General features: G+C 56.1%; 7 protein-coding genes across 7 annotated transcripts; 4 read left to right on the forward strand and 3 right to left on the reverse strand.

Annotated features, from left to right (window-relative positions):
• Positions 1–846: 846 nt before the first annotated feature.
• Positions 847–1,335, reverse strand: DCS_07370 (uncharacterized protein; the record flags this gene model as incomplete). Its single annotated transcript, XM_040804655.1, has 2 exons — positions 847–1,094; positions 1,197–1,335. 2 exons carry the CDS (start codon positions 1,333–1,335, stop codon positions 847–849), a joined length of 387 nt encoding a protein of 128 aa, XP_040654759.1.
• Positions 1,336–2,324: 989 nt separating this feature from the next.
• DCS_07371 (CORD and CS domain containing protein) lies at positions 2,325–3,462 on the reverse strand (the record flags this gene model as incomplete). The annotated part of the gene is made up of 3 exons (XM_040804656.1): positions 2,325–2,646; positions 2,732–3,275; positions 3,354–3,462. The coding sequence occupies 3 exons, from the start codon at positions 3,460–3,462 to the stop codon at positions 2,325–2,327; spliced, it is 975 nt and encodes a 324-aa protein (XP_040654760.1).
• Positions 3,463–3,908: 446 nt separating this feature from the next.
• DCS_07372 (glutaredoxin domain-containing protein) lies at positions 3,909–4,302 on the forward strand (the record flags this gene model as incomplete). Its single annotated transcript, XM_040804657.1, has 2 exons — positions 3,909–4,103; positions 4,177–4,302. 2 exons carry the CDS (start codon positions 3,909–3,911, stop codon positions 4,300–4,302), a joined length of 321 nt encoding a protein of 106 aa, XP_040654761.1.
• A 70-nt stretch (positions 4,303–4,372) lies between these two features.
• On the reverse strand, positions 4,373–7,284 carry DCS_07373 (uncharacterized protein; the record flags this gene model as incomplete). The annotated part of the gene is made up of 9 exons (XM_040804658.1): positions 4,373–4,641; positions 4,735–5,002; positions 5,066–5,091; positions 5,153–5,245; positions 5,307–5,521; positions 5,878–5,955; positions 6,556–6,836; positions 6,891–6,971; positions 7,036–7,284. 9 exons carry the CDS (start codon positions 7,282–7,284, stop codon positions 4,373–4,375), a joined length of 1,560 nt encoding a protein of 519 aa, XP_040654762.1.
• Positions 7,285–10,250: 2,966 nt separating this feature from the next.
• On the forward strand, positions 10,251–10,911 carry DCS_07374 (DUF962 domain-containing protein; the record flags this gene model as incomplete). The annotated part of the gene is made up of 2 exons (XM_040804659.1): positions 10,251–10,385; positions 10,456–10,911. 2 exons carry the CDS (start codon positions 10,251–10,253, stop codon positions 10,909–10,911), a joined length of 591 nt encoding a protein of 196 aa, XP_040654763.1.
• Positions 10,912–12,146: 1,235 nt separating this feature from the next.
• On the forward strand, positions 12,147–12,518 carry DCS_07375 (uncharacterized protein; the record flags this gene model as incomplete). The annotated part of the gene is made up of 1 exon (XM_040804660.1): positions 12,147–12,518. One exon carries the CDS (start codon positions 12,147–12,149, stop codon positions 12,516–12,518), a length of 372 nt encoding a protein of 123 aa, XP_040654764.1.
• Positions 12,519–13,741: 1,223 nt separating this feature from the next.
• Positions 13,742–14,098, forward strand: DCS_07376 (uncharacterized protein; the record flags this gene model as incomplete). The annotated part of the gene is made up of 1 exon (XM_040804661.1): positions 13,742–14,098. One exon carries the CDS (start codon positions 13,742–13,744, stop codon positions 14,096–14,098), a length of 357 nt encoding a protein of 118 aa, XP_040654765.1.
• Between the last annotated feature and the right edge of the window lie 2,743 nt (positions 14,099–16,841).

The following is a 16,841-nucleotide window of genomic DNA, read 5'->3' on the forward strand; positions in this document are numbered from 1 at the left end:
CAGCTATCCGGTTACACGCACAATTCCATTTTGCACTTGTACTGCAGTGCTGCAAGTGCCTGGCCGCAGTACTGCGCCACAGCTAGAAGGTGCCTACAAGTACTACCAACCTGCAGCACCTCTACTGCATGCCTGTAGGTGCACAAGGAATAATAGGCGTTGAAGTACTGCAAGTATGGAGTGCACGGCACCAACTTGTAGGGGAAAACCCGGCACATTCCAAACACTAGTCGCTACTAGGCATTACCTGTAGTAGCAGTTGTAGTTCATGCAGGTATCAAGGCACCTGCCACCCATACGCTATTCACTACCTGGACGTCGCATGCTATTCCACACGGGAGAGGTGACATATAATCCATCAAGTACGTGCAACTCCAGTGCATGTACCACTCGCGGATGCATGCAGTCCCATGTGTCGTCACCGCGTCATCTTACCTCTCCTTCAGTGGATCCTTGCCAAGTCGGCTGAAGGCGGGGTGCGGTAGGAACCACTGCACCCCGTACTCGTACTTTTAGCCAGTACAGCTACTCCGTATTAGAGTACATACGAGCCAAGGACATATTATCGCATGAATATTATACTGGCATATCCTGCCAAAACACGTTCACATTTGATGCGGTACGGATGTAATACATCCATCGTAGTCGGTTGATCGCCAGCACAATATCGCCTCGGCAAGCAAGAGTCGAGAAGCAGAACGGTGCAGTCGTTCACGATGGCCCAGTGGAAGGCTCACACAAATACAACATCATTCGTCCGCAGACAACAACGCCGCAGACGCGCAGCAAAACTGGTTCCCCTTGACATGACGACGCTGCGCCGCTCGCTTCTCCCTTCCCCTCGAGCTACTTCTTTTGGAAGACGCTAAACAGCCTCGCCTTGAGTTTGTCCGCCAGACTGATGGGAGCATCCCCGCCGCCGCCCGTCTTCGCCGCCGCCGGCTTCTCGCGAGGCACGTGCATCTCGTTTCCAGCACCGCCTCGCCCCGTGTGGAATTCCGTATCCTGACTCGGCCGCAGCGCTGCCTCGGGGATCATGTCCTGATCTCTACGTGGCGTCGGTGCCCTGCCTATATCGCCAATGTTGCCGAGGCCTGCCGAGCACAAGTATCGCCCGTTAGCAACGGCCCATTCACGAATGGGGGATGGAGGGTGGAGGGATGCTCGATGCATTGCATTCTTATACGGGCACATACCTCCTCGTCCAGAGCTGTAGGCACCGTCACCGTGGCTGCCCTCGACGCCGGTGCGTGCAATCTCACCATCGACGTACAACGTGTCGTCTGGGTTGATGTTGCCAGCGCCGCCCCGGCCGTGTGAGACTTCGGCGGCCATCGGACGAGCGGATGAGCAGATGCGAGCGAGCGAGATGGGAGTCTCTCGGCCGAGACTGGAATGCAGTGTACGGGAGGCTGACCGACGGGCTGGCTGGTATCGCGGAGCACAAGGATGCAGAAGCAGGTTGACAAGCTGTGTGGGTAGGTTGAAAGGGCAAGGGGCCAGAACAGAAATATATTCTTGCACATATCTAATTTTCGGATGGTGGGATCCATATCCGTTGTCAAACGCACCCGAAGATAAGCATGAATGCACACGCCACGAGGCGTTGCTGGCCACCATCAATGCGTCGAGCTGCTGCACATGCTGGTACATTGTACGAATCCGTAGCGCAGAGCCCAAGTTCAGTACTTGTTCTCCGGTACAAGTACAGAGCTTAAGCATGTACAAGTGGCGATGAACTGAACCACTCAACTGTCTTATCTTACCACCGATGGCATTCCGTCCAACAGCCCAACAACCAGTGAGATGCGTCGGATAGGCCAAGTTTAAGCTTCGGACCACTAGCAGCTCCTACAGTACACCTGTACTGTACATGTACATGCGCCTACTTTCTTGTGCATATGGGTACAGAGTACTAGGTAGGTTGATACGGAGGACAACTCCATACTATTACCGTCCACCAACCAACTTGTTGAGTGGATGGAACCTAGCAACTGTTGGAGCTGCCTCATAAGTACATCGGCTGCCCGACGCGACAGCACCCGCCATTGGATCTTGGCAGCACGCCGCTAGCTCGGCCTTCTTATCGGCGAGCACCCAGGCTGGCACACCGGCCGGTCGGCGAGAACAATGCAAGCGCACCACGCTCCCATGCACCCTCACACCCGCGGCATCGACTGACTCGGTTTCCCTCCAGACCGCGGCCGTCGGTTGACGGGCACACACGCACGCCACAGGCCCGCCCCGTCCTACCCACCGTCCCCTTCGCTTCGTCGTCTCCCCCCCCCCCCCCCCTCCCCCGCGTTCCGAGCACGCCCCATCTGCTATTGTGCTTGCCCGGCCCGGCCAATCTGCAGTATCTCGCCCGTCAAGGCGTCGTCTGCCCGGAACACCGGCCACGGGCTTCCGTCCGCCTTGACCAGCTCCAGCTCCAACTTTGTGCCGAGCACCTTGTGCTTCGATTTCTCCGTGTCGATCGATCCGTACAGAGGCACCTCGGCCGAGTACCGCTTCGCCGGCTCGTCGCTCGTCCTCAGGTCGAGCACCAGCTTCTTGGCGTGATACTCCACCTTGGCAGTCTCCTTGACGATCTTCTTGAGGAAGAGGGAGGCGATGACGGTGGTGGGCGTTTGGTAAAAGTCGTGTCTGCAGGTCCGGCAGCTGTCAGCATCGTGGCCCGATGCTGCCCCCGACGTCCGTCGTTGGGCCCACCTGCCGGCGTGCAACTCACCTCACCGAGTCCAGAACCTCCTCGCCCGAGGAGCCTGGCTTCTCCTTCCGAGCGCCGCTGCCGATGAACAGATGTCTCTCCTTCGTCTTGCAGCCCTCGATCTTCAAGAACTGGTCAAACTCCAGCACCCGCCGCTTGCAGCACGAGTACCCCTTGCTCCCCTCGTGGAAGATGGGCACGCCAGGGTGGTGCAGGCACTCTTCGCCCTCCCGAGAGCTTCCTTTCTTGTATTTTTGTCCGCACTTGCGCCTCCTGCACTCGGCGCCGTCGGGGATCACCATGGCAGCGTCGTCGTCGTCCGTCTCCGGCGCCGGGGGCGGGGGCGTGGGCGCATGCTGCGCCGGCTGGATGGGAGCCCGTGCCGGAGGCGTGGCGGATGCCGTGAGCGCCTCAATCTTCTTCACCAGCGCCGCGTCGTCCTCGACCGTCCTCGACTCCTCGAGCGGAGGAGGCTTGTCGGTTGTCGAATGCGTGCCGGTTGTGCAGGGTGGAATGGACATGAACTCGTCAAACGTGAGGACTCGCGGCTTGCAGCACTTCCATCCTGGACAGAGAGGGGGGGAGAAATTCAGCCTTCACGCCGCCGTGGCCGAGCAGTTTGGGGTCCCGTCTGACGCCCTACCTTTTTGTCCTTCGTGAAATATGGGCGGCCCGGGATGGTACTCGCACTTTTCGTCGCTGGCGAGAAACTCCTTCCCGCAGCCCTGATGGACACATTTCTGCGCCGTCATGATGATGGAAAACGTGAACCTTTGCTCGCTCCCTTGGCGTGAGCCTGAATGATCACGATTGGGCAAGAACCCGAGGTGCGAGTGCAATGACGGCTGTAAAGTAGGGGAGAGAAATGAAGCGTACAATCGGCCAGTAGCCTTGTTCTTGCGTTCGAGAAGGATCGTGGCTACGGAGTACTCCGTACAGCGGGACCTTTTTCGAACCACTAATAATAATTCATACGAAGATTCGTAGTAATGACGATGGTAAGTGCTGAGACGGCCTTCACCGCCTGCCAATGCGGGGTTCCACCTCACCGCGGGCCTCGAGTCCAGAACGCGGGAGGTATCCACCTGAGCAAGTGCATAAGCAAGTTCATAGCATTAATAGTTGCTCCGTACTCCGTACTGCCTACTCGGATGTCGTATTTTGGCACACGCAACGGCTTCGACATCATCCCAGCAGCATGTTTGCGTCACGACGCCTCCTTCAGGCTTGCAGAATCACCTTGTTTAGCAGAGAAAATTGCGGACTCTGCACGCAGGCAAAGGCCGTCCTGTCGGATGTCTGGGACAAGCGGCCGTTTGTCTTCAAGGAGGTGGATCTGGCACGGCCCGAATTCAAGTCTTGGAAAGAGTTGTATGACTTTGACATCCCCGTGGTAAGCGCTGGGATGGCACCTGTGTGCATTCGCAGGCATCATAGTACGCGAGGTGCTGACGCCGCAAATAAAGATTCACATCAGCATGGCAGCATCTGCCGAGGAGCAAGTTGACACCGTCAGCCAGGCTGTCAAGCTCATGCATCGGTTCACGGCCGAGCAGGTGGAGGAAAGGATGGACCAGGTGGAAGAAAAATAGCCTTGTTGGCCTGCACCTTCACCGCTGTCTGCACGGAACGATGCCGATGCCGCTCGCACGCGTCGCCTAGCTAGTACGACGACCCAGTCTTGGACAGCACGGCACCGCCCTTGGCTGCGCTCAACTGCTGCTTCAGGACAAATTCGAGAGCCGTGTAGTCGGCCGCGACGCTGATCATGTCGAATCCCTGATCCGCCAGCGTCTTGGCCTCCTCGCCACTCGTCGCGTACATGCCGCACTTCTTGCCTGACCGGCGGCACGCCGCAAGAATGTTGGCGATGGCGTCCTTGAGCTCTCGGGGCACGACGCCATCGAGGATGGGATTTCCGATGCTGTTTCCTACCCGCGCGTCGGAGCATCAGCTTGTCATTCACTTGCCAAGGGTGCATCTGTAGCGTCGCAGGACCGGGACCGGGGAGGACGCCGTCGTACCGAGATCAAAGGGCCCGATGAACAGGACGTCAACGCCATCGACGGCGGCAATCTCATTGACAGACTGGAGAGCCTCCTTCGTCTCGATCTGGACCATGGTCAAGAGCGCATCATTGGCCTGCTGCAAGTACTCGGTGAAGGTGGGCATGGGCTTGAAGCGCTCGGTGCTAAAGGGCGAGCCGTAGCCTCGACGACCCATCGGAGGGAACTTGGCCGCCTGGACAATCTCCCTAGCTTCCTCTACCGTACGTAGCAGGGGTACAAGCACCTGCTTCGGTCAGCCTGCGCTCTCGGGGGCCGTCAAGGCACGGCTGAAATGGAGCAGACACACTCCATGGGCCCCGGCGTCCAAGGCACCTGTTGGAAACTGCAGTTAGACGGTGAAGGTGTCTCATGACGGGGCAGGGGGGACGCGTACGCTTCACCATCCAGGACTGCATGTCCGGGATCCTGACGATGGGAGAGACGCCGAGTGCGGCAATGGCTGGGATGGCATCGTGCATAGCTCCGTCTGGCAGCGGCTCATGGGTCAGCAAGGCACTCTCGCCCCTACTCGTCGTGGCCGTGCCTACCGTCGATATTGCCATGCTCGCAATCCACCATGACCCAATCCACGCCGGATCTCGCCAGCAGCCTCGAGATGTTGGCTCCGGGTAGCATCTGCCACATGCCCATGGACTGCCTGCCCTGGGCAAAGGCCGTCTTGAGTCGATTGGACGCCTGCATCGTCATTCTCCTTGCCGTCGCAATGCCGAATCCTATTCGCGGTAGGAAGCCTGACGCAATCCTATTCGCATATAACAATTATCCTGCCTTTGTCGCTGCACTTGCTGGTGAGGACGATCGTATGATCCAGCTCATGACGTGGGTGTTCCGCATGGGAGAGTTGCAGTGGGGGGAGGCGGCAGGCGGGGGGCGGGGGGCGGTATCGGCCTCGGTATTCTGGGGGCACTAGACCTAATGGACCTGAGAAACGGTTGAATTGCATCACACCTAGTTGTACAAGGTGTACTCCGTACTTGTACAGGGACAACTTCTTTCCCCGTCATTCGTCTGTGTCCATTTCTCTCTCCAATGAGACCAAAAGGCGCGGGATGGCCAAAGTCGACGCGCAATTGGGTGCTGTCTTCTCGTCATACATACTTGTGCAGATAGGCCTCACCCAGCCAGGCGATGGTGGGGAGCCTCCATCCAATGACGCAGAACTCAAAATCCAAGGTACTTTGATAATGTCATGAAGCCGATGGGGGAGGCGACGGTGGATGAAGGTACACTTCGTACTGATACACTCCGCTCTGGACCGCGATCGTCTGTCACAGTCCGAGTCACGTTCATGAGCGACATCAGTGCTGATCCTAGATCGACTACGGCACACGAAAACGGTTGGACCAGAAGCAATCAATACCAAGCGGGTTAAAACCTGGGCACGCGGCCTGGTCTTGCAGGTAGACATTGCGCGATGACTGTCAAGTATTAATGTCATCTTGGCGAGACGATCGACGTTCGAAGCCTCGCAACTCTCAAGCAGTGTCGGATCCCGAGCAAGCACCAGCCAATCGTATGTCCTTGACCGCGATTAGGACAGGTCGTGGCCAGGCCCCTAACGTAAAGGACACGCTCTCGAGGCCTGACGGAGACCACTGGCTTCAAGTCGAAGCTTGCCTCCGACACTAGCGGCATGACTGGCCAGCTGTGTGAACTCCTTCCTATCCCGTAACCTTTGTCATTCTCGCGAAGCTTGAGCTCAAGCCACCCGAGGCAAATTTCTGCACATGGCCTGCTCGCGGCAAAGGCTTCGCGGCACAGGTCGACACAACGCACGCCAGTCCTGACGCCGTGATGTTGGGATCCATCAGTCCTGGAGGCATCTGCAAAAGTCGCGCGTCAGCGGGGGGAAAAGGCCATGGCGTTCCGGCGCCGTGGAGAACGAACCCAAGGTAGTCCTCCTTGATGCTTCCAATGGCCCACATCTCGCCGACCTCGGTTCTCGTTCCAATAATCTTGACGCGTACGTGGGTGCCAGGCTCGATGACGGTGTCTTCGTTGTTGGTGAACTGAGGAGGGGTCGCGTTCGGATCCCATTTGATGTCGCTTGGAATCAGCTGCAGCCGACGTCAGCGGCCAGGCCTCCTGGGCTGGGGAGCTCGGCAACATACGTGTGCCGACACAAAGAGCCGCAGGGGACCGGCTTGGGCGAAGAAACCCTGGGGGTTGATCGAGTAGACGACGGCGTCAACCTGCGAGACGTCAGCCAAGCGTGAATCGAAGGGTGCCTCGATGCCCCGTGCCCGTGGCCCCTACCGTTTCGCCTTTGAAGGGGCGCCAGACGACGGCTCGGTATCCGACGGTAAACTCGGCGAGCCCGTTCCCCGGAAGGATGCGACCCTCGGAGATGTCGAAGGTGTCCATGATGGAGATGATGTAGTAGCTGCCGGCGCAGGTGCCCTCGACGTCTTTTAGCAGCTTGCTCGTGACGAGCTCTTGCATGTTGCGCCCGAAGTAGGAGGGATGCAGCGTCACTCTGCGCTCCATGTTATACAGGAAGAACATGTTGGCGCTTTCTCCAGCGGGCGTGGCGGGAGCCGTGGGGGAGCTGGCGAATCCGCGTTCTGGAGCTTGGCCAACGCCGCGCTCGTTGCTCTGGACGTGCGAACGAAGCTTGAGGATGCCGCGAGTGCGAGGCAGCGCCCCAGGTGCACGAGTGGACGGACACACACACACACAGACGTGGGCACCAGGCCTGCACTCGGAGAGCTGAATCGAATCGAATCCAATCGTTGGCAGGGTCGACCGAGGAGGGGGTGGGAGAAGTCGGTCCCTCAAGCTTTCTTGAGGTCGCCGACGGAGCGGCGAGAGGGGTAATTGGACGTCGTCGGGAAGCAGTCGCAAGAGAGCACAGTCGGTCTCGCCGCCTCGAGACGTGCGCTTCTGGCTCCCCGACTGGGAGAGGAGGTGGGTGGCGGTTGTTGAATGGCGCGGTGCGTGAGTGCGAGACGAGGCTGACGCAAAGTTGGGTGTTGCTGGCGTTGTCGGTTGAATTCTCGTCCACTCAAGACGTCGGCCACTTGAGGGTGGACCGTGCGATGTAGCCTGGCGACAGGCCGTCGCTCCCCACAGTACGTACACGCACTATTATAATACTTGTACAGTACATGCACAGGACAGCGCAAGCACGGCAAAATGGCTCCAGCGCCGACGAAGTACTGTACATGTACGGAGTACTCCGTACAGTAAGTGCATGTAGTGAAGTGCCTAAGTAGTAAGTACTGTACTTAAGTCCATCACTGGCCAGGTCCTGCTCAACTCGGGCTAGCGCGCACGCGAGCTGGGGTCATCTCATCGGTGTCCGCTTGCTTGACAAGTGCTTGTAAGTACCACAGTATGTACATGGTACTTATCGGTATTTCATGTGCAAGTGCTTCGTATACAGGCAACAATGTAATACTGTCAAGGTGCACCTAAAAGTTACTGCACAGTGCTACACAGCATGAAGGAAGCCAGTTCAGTTGGGTATCAGTGTGTCATTCAAGTCCCAGTAATCTGTTTCTAGGGAAGTTCCCCACGAGGATCATCTATGCATGCATGTGCATGCACGGGCGAGGGACCACGCAACATTTTAAAACTTGGCCAATGTATCCGGAGGTGTGCATCCAGGCATCCTATATTCCTACTGTACACATTCAAGTACAACAAGGATAGTATATAATTAAGTAAGTATATCCCTTGTACATCCGCAGGACAGTAAGTAAACGACAAGTACATCTGAGTGCACGGAGAAGTAGAGCACTGATTCGACTTTGCATGTTTGCTCTCTCTACTAGTACTATTCGCATGTCCTACGGGAAGTTCCCTCCTGGCACTCGTAAGAGCTGTACGGATACTGCATTCTACGCTCTTCGTATTCCTTGTGGCACATGCGACAGTCTTGCTATATACATACACGAGTACATGTAGGTTTTCAGGCCCAGTTCCTCCCGTTCATTGACAAACAGCCCTGACAAGTACTCGGGCCCCAGAGATCGGCCCACACAAAGGGTAGGTACAGTACACGGGTATGGAAGTAGTATTAATACTAAAACATAAGTAGGTGTTCAAGTATTAGGTGCAGTTTGCACATGCGATAAAAATATGCAATAGTACGATATGTACTCCGTACTACGTACTCCGTTTTTCCGTACATGTATACTTAGGTGTGCAACGTAAGTACTCCGTAGTGGGCATATATGTACCCCCCTGCCTCGTATCAGTGGGCTACGCCGCAGCTGAACGGTTTCTTGGTAACATCTCTCACGAATGCAGTATTACTACAGCAATTCGAATGAAGATGGCAGGACGTGACTGTCCCAGCATATCGCTCTTCGTACTATGGAGGTTGCACGAATAGTCAGTCCTAGTAGTAGATGTTGATCTACGCCAGTTTGCCAACACCGAGGTGCCTCAACTCGGCGGCGGTACCTATGTAGTTCTGGGTTTTCTGTACCCTCCCTCCTCGTACTCTGTCCACATGCAGACGTATGAGTAATATTACTGCGCACATCTAGGGGAAATAGCAGAAGTTGTATGCATTCAAATAGCAGTAGCGGTAGTCTCATGGTTCCAACTTTTACCAACAGTTGCGTGGCACGCAATGATAACCTATGGTAGTATTTAGGTCCGGAGTGGATTGAAGGTACTAACACTAACTCCGTAGTACTCATGCATTTAGTAGGTGCTCCGAAGGAATTGCCTTGTATCCTACCAGTTGAACTGTAAGCAAGTAACACTCCGTACTCCGTACATGGAGCCAGTACCTTGAGTCTTGCTAGCACGGAGATGCCTGGTTCCCAATTGCTCCGCCGGAGCGAGTACGGAGTACTGGCAGCTAGTCGCCTACCTACCTAGTGCCTACCTAGTAGGAGTATGCAAGTACTGCAAGTACATGCTGTGTACTCTGTAGTGGTACTCCGTACGTACCTCGTACTTGTACTTGTACTTAGAAGCTTGCTGTATTCTGTACCAAGGAAATACATACATACACCTATACCTACAGGTACTCCATACCCACGCATGTACCCTACTGCTGTACCTCATATGAACGGAACTGGCTGATGTGGTTGAGTGCAACCTTGCCTCCAATTGTTTCGCGGCAAGTCCGTCCCTCCAGCTCCTCGAAGACTACTAGTACCTGCCTGGCTCACTCCGTACTTGTATTACCTTCCTAGTACTGACCAGACGATAAAATCATCACCCTACCAACTGCCTCTCTCTCTCTTTCTCTCTCTCTCGCTCACTCCCACTCTCTCCCTCCCCCTCCCTCTCCCTCTCTAGCCCCCCTCTTCTCCGTCCACGCTCCAAGGACACCTCCTGAGGATCAGATCAGCCTTCCCCCATACCTGTTCAACATCCAGCTCACCCCTGCGCTGGCTTTTGCTCAGGCGTTCCGCCGCCGACGCCGCCGCCTTCGCCATCATGTCGTTGGATCTGGAGAGGCACCTCGTCTTTGTACGGCTCCCGTCCATTTCCTTCTAGCACCTGACATGAAAAGCGGAAGGGAGGCACTCCTCGCTGACCGTCTCGTCTGTCCCCAGTATGGCGCCTACCATCACAACTCGGTCAACGTTGCCATTCACATGGTCTGCGTACCGATGATTCTGGTTTCTGCCTTTTGCATGGTATGCCCTCCTTCCCCGCAACATCGAGACCCCAGGACCCGACGCATGCTGACACCCAAGCTTTCTGCAGGCCACCTATACCGGCACGCTGATCCAACTGCCCCCCTGGCTCACCGTTCCCTATCTCGACCTCAACCTAGGCACCATCGCCGCCGTGCTCTATGCAGGACTCTACGTGCTACTAGAGCCGGTCGCTGGCTTCGTTCTTGCTGCCTTCTGCGTCGGTAGCACCGCCTTTGTCAACCATATGCGCCTCGAGGATCCCAAGGCAACCTTCCAGGCCGCTCTCGTGGTCCATGTGGCCTCTTGGATTGCCCAGTTCATCGGCCACGGTGCCTTTGAGGGCCGTGCGCCAGCACTGCTGGACAACCTCGTTCAGGCTCTTTTCCTCGCCCCCATGTTTGTCTGGCTTGAGGTGCTCTTCAAGCTCGGCTACCGCAAGGAGCTCCAGAGCCGTGTCGAAAAGCAGGTTCAAGTCGAAATTGCAAAGTTCCAGCAGGAGAAGAAAAATGGAAAGGCGCACTAACCTCCTCGCCTCGTTCTCATCAAATTTGGCACCGGATACACGTCGCGCACGTGGCCGGCACCCCATCCACGACCAGTGCTTGCTCATAATGACGCACATCTTGGCGAAAGACGGCCGCCCTCCTCTGCTCTTGCACACCCGCCGGCAGGACCTCGATCGCTGCGTGATAGGTGCAGCCCTGTCCTCCACGAGGCGGCCCGCATATCACAACTGACCCCAGTTTCGTCGTTGTTTATGGAATCGTCCTGTTGATCCGTGCCAAAATGGGCAGCCAAGCTGTTGGATTTAGTTCATTTACGTCTTCATTCTGCGCGCATGATCCTCGCATCATGACAGCTGTTATTCCTACTAATGCAACAGTGGAGAGGTTGACTCTTGAAGAACCAATGCAATACAAATATAATTCAAACCCAGCCAAAAAAAAAAAAAAAAAAGAAAAAAAAAAGGTCTACTCGCCTCGGCGACAAAGCTTGTTGTTCATGTGATCCTCTCGACTCAAACCAACCCTGTCCCAGATTTCATCAAAGTGCAACTTTTCGCCCGAAATATTTGGAAGTTCTGGACCGCCATACCTGGGGACCATTTGACGACGGCCCACTCAAACCTCTTGAAGATTATCCATATCAGAAGCATGCGTTCGCTTGTGCTGTATTCGGTTTGCCGGCTCGTTGGCCACCGATATCTAGTATTTACTGCGCCTTCGAGCGTTGTTCAACAGTGATATCTCGCCAAGCGGGCCACGTGCGGATGAATACGTCTTCAATGAGCAATCATTCGCTTCTCCTTCTGTGCCGCCTGGTGGTCTGGTTGCCCGTCAAGTTTTCGACAAGTTCTTGTGCGAAATCTGGCTGCGTGAGCAATAGACGCACCCTGTCGTCGGCTGCAGCATAATGCAGCAATTTTTGCAAGATGGACGACTGTTCACACAAAGAGTATGCCACGTTCAAGGCATGCCGTTTGCATACGCTGTGATGGTGAAGGATGGTGAACAGCCCTGGTCGAGGCGAGGACAAAGGTCTGTTGCACACAGCCATCCCTTTCACCCAATCGAGGCCCTGTCTTCTTCAAACTTTGGTCTTTATAAAAGCCGTCCACAATCCCAAGCGGCCATCTCTACTGGAAGATGGCTGGAATAGTTGAAAGCTGCTACGCTTGCTGGGTTCACGAATGCGCTCGCTCTCGGTCAGAATATTGCGCAGTTCAACATTCCCTGCACCTGGAACCATATCGCGAATATGACCCTCTCTTGCTTCGGAGAGCCGGATCCTGACACTCCAAAGAATATTAGGGTCAAGGTCGAGTTTGAGGTCGAGGTCAAGACTGATGCCATCGGTCAGGGCGAAGAGTCCGCACACCCAGCGGACGACAAGGGCGGAATGCTGAAGTCGACAACTACAACATCGGTCAAGACAATACCGAAAGATCTACAGCCAGCGCATATAGACAGGTCCCACGGTGAAGTTGTGATGAAAAAGCTGGCGTGCGCAACGACACCTGAGGTCGTCGGGGAGGCGCTGCCAGAGCTGCACGAGGTCATGCGATTGGCAGCGAAGCGAGCTCGACGCAACAAGACGCGCCTGCATCCGGTCGCACCACTGAATTCTTGAGGCTACCTGAGCCTTTTCTGCCTGGCTTCCCGGGGTTCGATATCCAGCCCGTGCCAGGCAGAGAACGAGGTGGGTAGGGGTCTCACAAATGAAGTTGAATTTCTGGAATAATAAGTCAAGTACTCTCTGCCCGATAACAAGGATCTACATTCTATACCGTCGAATTTTAGAAACCAATATTTGCCTCCGTGCTTTATACCTCGCTTTTCGGCGTCTCTTGTTCAGACACAACTGACGATGATGACTGCGAGACTGACCGGGTTGAGACATTGAGGAAAGGCCCCAACAACTTCTATAATAACCTGTATTACCTCTCTGGCTCATCTCATGTCAGTAGAGAACTACTAAATTCACTGGTTCATACGGGACTTTCACAACTCGCGCGCAAGTTTCCGTGTTCGCACATGGCTTCATATAATTTGGTGCAGAAAAACAGCTATCCTATCCAATGTCCCCCGTATGTTCAACGCGAAGTTTTTCATATCAAACCACTAGCCCCGTCGCGCCCTAACGAATGTATGCCCTGTCGTGCGTTCTATCATGATCCTCATTGCTTAGGCTATGATACTGCCAGCCATTTGGTGTCGCCTTGTTGAATCGCCTTGGGTTTCACTGGAGCTTTGTGTCAGCTGTGCGAGTTTGACCTTCAAAGGCTTCGAACGTTACTCACGGGCTTCCCGGTCTTGCCTCCAACCACACCTTCGGCGACACCAGTGACGGTGTCTGTAACGGGAGCAGTGGTAGGCCCTCCGACTTTCAGGAGACCGAGGACGAGGTTGACGATTTCAGTGACAATATCGGCGCGCTCCTCGATCGGAGCCTCGCTGGCTCGTTTAACCAGGCCAGGAACTAGGACGCCGCCGAGAAGGCCACCCTTCTTGCCTCCTGCTTGACCCCCAGTCAGTCCGCCAAGAACACCGGTGACGGGAGCGAGTGGGCCGCCGGCACCGCCTGCGAGACCACCGGCGAGTCCTCCAACGGTACCGGTCACGCCACCGACTGGACCAGCGCCGCCTGCGAGACCACCGGTGAGTCCTCCAACGGTACCGGTCACGCCACCGACTGGGCCGGCCCCTCCGGCGAGACCACCAGCGAGTCCGGTGACGGTGCCGGTGACGCCACCGACTGGGCCGCCCGGACCGCCAGCAACACCACCTGCAAGTCCGGTGACGGCGTCAAGAGGCCCATCGCGCTTCTCCTCCGTAGCTGGCTCACGCTTAACAATGCCCGGGATAATGGCACCGCCAAGCAAGCCGCCCTTCTTCCCGCCAGACAGACCTCCAGTTACTCCGCTGACAGTACTGACGGCACCAGCGACTGGGAGTGCGCCGCTCGATCCGCCAACAACGCCACCGGCAAGATCACCAATCGTCGTGGTTACGGTGCCAACTGGCCCGAGCCCGGCCTTGGCCCCGCCGGCAATGCGACCGGTCAAGCCGGCCACGTTCAGCACCAGTCCGCCAGCTGGGTTGCCTGTCGATCCCCCGCCGGTGATGCCACTGGCAAGCCCAGTGACTGTCTTGGCCACATCACCAACTGGCAGGGGGAGTCCGCGCTTCTGTCCACCACTGGTTGTCTGATCCTCGGACTTGTCGGCAGCACCTTGGCTAGTCGCAACCATGGCCACCTCTTCTCTGGTAACAAGATGTTCTTTTGCGGGAGCATCTCGCTGGCTTATCTCGGAAACAGGTCGGGCGGGAGCTGACAGGCCGCTCTCGGCCAAGCAGGCGAGGACGACTGCGATGGCTCCGGTCTTCATGTTGGCGGTGTGGATTGTTGTTTCCGCACTGGTGAGAATAGGTGTTTGTTGTTGTTGTTGTTGTTGTAGGGAAGGTGTTTTCTGACTTGTGGCCGAGTTCAATGATGGGCTGGCATGAAGATGATGAAGATGAGATGGACGACAGAAGATGCGAAGTTCGAGCCATGCTTGGGGCCAGCGACGGCATCTTATACCCGACCCCGCGGGTGGCACTCGTCTCGCGAAGCATCTCGCTGGGCCAGATAGGCATCGGCATGAGAATCTAAATCGGCGTCGACTCAGGGGCTTGCTCCGAGTCGAAATTCCCGAGGACAGTGCAGCTGGAGGAGATCTTGATGGAGATGGAACGTGAATGCGACTGGAGAACGGCCGAAGAGGATGGATTGCTCGAGCGTGTGTGAAGTAGCGGGAGGAATTCACGTCGTTTCATGCGACTGATGTGGTGAAATGGAAGGGGATGGTGAATTCCTAATGTCGATCATTTTTGGTCCGAAGGTGCATCCGCACGGAGCGGAGATGGGGAGTCGGGTCCGACGCCTCACGGGTCAACATTCCACCCGTCTCTGAAGATGGTGCCTCGTTCGGCGCCGGATCGGTACCGTTTTGGTCTTTGTGGGGGAATTCCGGAGATGCGGAAAGCCGGCGATCGAATGCCCGTCTGGAGAGAAGAAGGAAAAGTGGATGATGCAGGCTCGAGGAGCGGCCAGGGGCACTCGATGGGATGGAGGAGCGAGCACGTCGAGGGCGGAAACCGACGGCTGCACCGTACAGCCGACATAACGACAGGCAAGGGATTTGGTTCCCATCGCTCCCTTTCCTCACAGCGATGGTGGACGAGACATGGAGAGGTGATGGAGCTAGTCGGTCAAGGATGTCTCGCCAGGGTGATCGGCGGTTTTGCGGCTCTTTTCGACGGTTAGAATGATCGAGGCTCAGAACCACCCGACGTCAGATGTCGGGTACGTCCCGTGCCAGTGGGCATGCATCTCTTCAATGCATCCACGGACGTGCAAGTATGTGTACGAAGGATTTTCTTTGGTCGTTGGCCGTTGGTCGTTGGGAACAGATCTGGATTCGGTGAGGACAAGCATAAGACGGCGATGAAACATGGCTCACGATCTGGTTTGGGCGCTGCACTTGGTCGATATTGGAACAGCTGGAAATGGAGGAACCAAGTTGTGAATTGGAGCTGGCCGATGGTGCATGGATCGAGGTCCGGCACGTCCTTGTCAGATACCTGAGGCATCGCAGCTCGCAGTCAGTTTTAGTGCGGAGCATAGTCGGGTTGAGATACAGGTGTACGGTGCGTGGTGTTGGCTGTACTGTGGACCGTTCCCAGTGTACGGATGCTGCAAGTACTTGGATGCAAAGCATGCTCGATACAACATTACATCTCTATCACTGTACCAACGTCCAAGTATTGGGCCAGCGGACTTGGTCCAGTAAGTTAGTACTCCGTCCCTAGTAGTAAACCTCATTTACACAATCTGCTGTTGGGAGTACATGTACACACACATGCGCTGGACCACGCTGTCCAACATTGGGGTCATCCGAATGATACCAACACAGAACATAAACGGGTTGTCCGCGAACCAATCGTCATGTCTTCCGCTCACGGAGATTCTCGTTTACCCCTTCTTGACGACGCATGGAACATGCCAGGAAATTTCCCGTGCATCACGAGCAGGATATAGGGGGTTCGGTACTCGGCTGCGCATACCTCCCCCCCGCTCTCTGCCAGCGGTGCGAGGCTAGAAAGACGCCCATGACGCATTCTCATACCATCGTGTCATCCTGCTCGGTGTAATGCCTCTTACCCTACAGATACATGCTGCAGTCCAAGCTCACCCCATGCTCAACTTCCAACTACCAGGCGCTAGGCATGAGGTGGGCTAGCACCTGTGACTGCCGATCTGCGTCGCACTAGTGGCACGCGGTATGCCGTATGTGGGCGCTACGTTGGCCAGCCTGGAATGAAGGCTCCAAGTTCTCTGTCATCGTGATTGTCTTGGTGTGTTGGTCATGACGCAGAGGTGCCATCATGTCGTTCTGTTCCGACACTGGAGAGTGGATTCCTCGGCAGTCTTTCCGATCCGCACCGGCCCATTCGCCTATGTTTTCCGATCAGACACCACCTCGGCGGTCGTCAGTACATCGGAAGGCGTTTCCCGTCGATGGACTGATGTCGAATTTTCATGGCTGGAGATTTTGCTCTCGGACAATGATGCCGTCGATCTGATCTAGGATTCACCTGACGACGAGAGTCATTGTACGCCGCCGCCGTCCCCCGGAGACCGCGACCGCGCCCCTCTCGGCGTTCCCGTACGGTTCGATGCATCTCAAGGCACGGTGTGCTGCGCGTTGGCTGGTATGGCACTCGTACATGCCATTGGGGGTTGGCGGCTGGTGTGGCCGAGATAGAACCGCGAGGTGCGGAGGCATGGGCGCGCTGCATAAGTACTTGCAGCCTCAGGTGCACGCGCAGGTATTACACAGTGCGGATCTGTCAGGGGGAGGTGGAGCGCACGGCACGGCCCGTCCAGCGTACAGTGCGGTTGAACGAG

This window comes from Drechmeria coniospora, chromosome 03 (assembly GCF_001625195.1).
Source record: "Drechmeria coniospora strain ARSEF 6962 chromosome 03, whole genome shotgun sequence".
Classification (NCBI taxonomy): domain Eukaryota; kingdom Fungi; phylum Ascomycota; class Sordariomycetes; order Hypocreales; family Ophiocordycipitaceae; genus Drechmeria; species Drechmeria coniospora.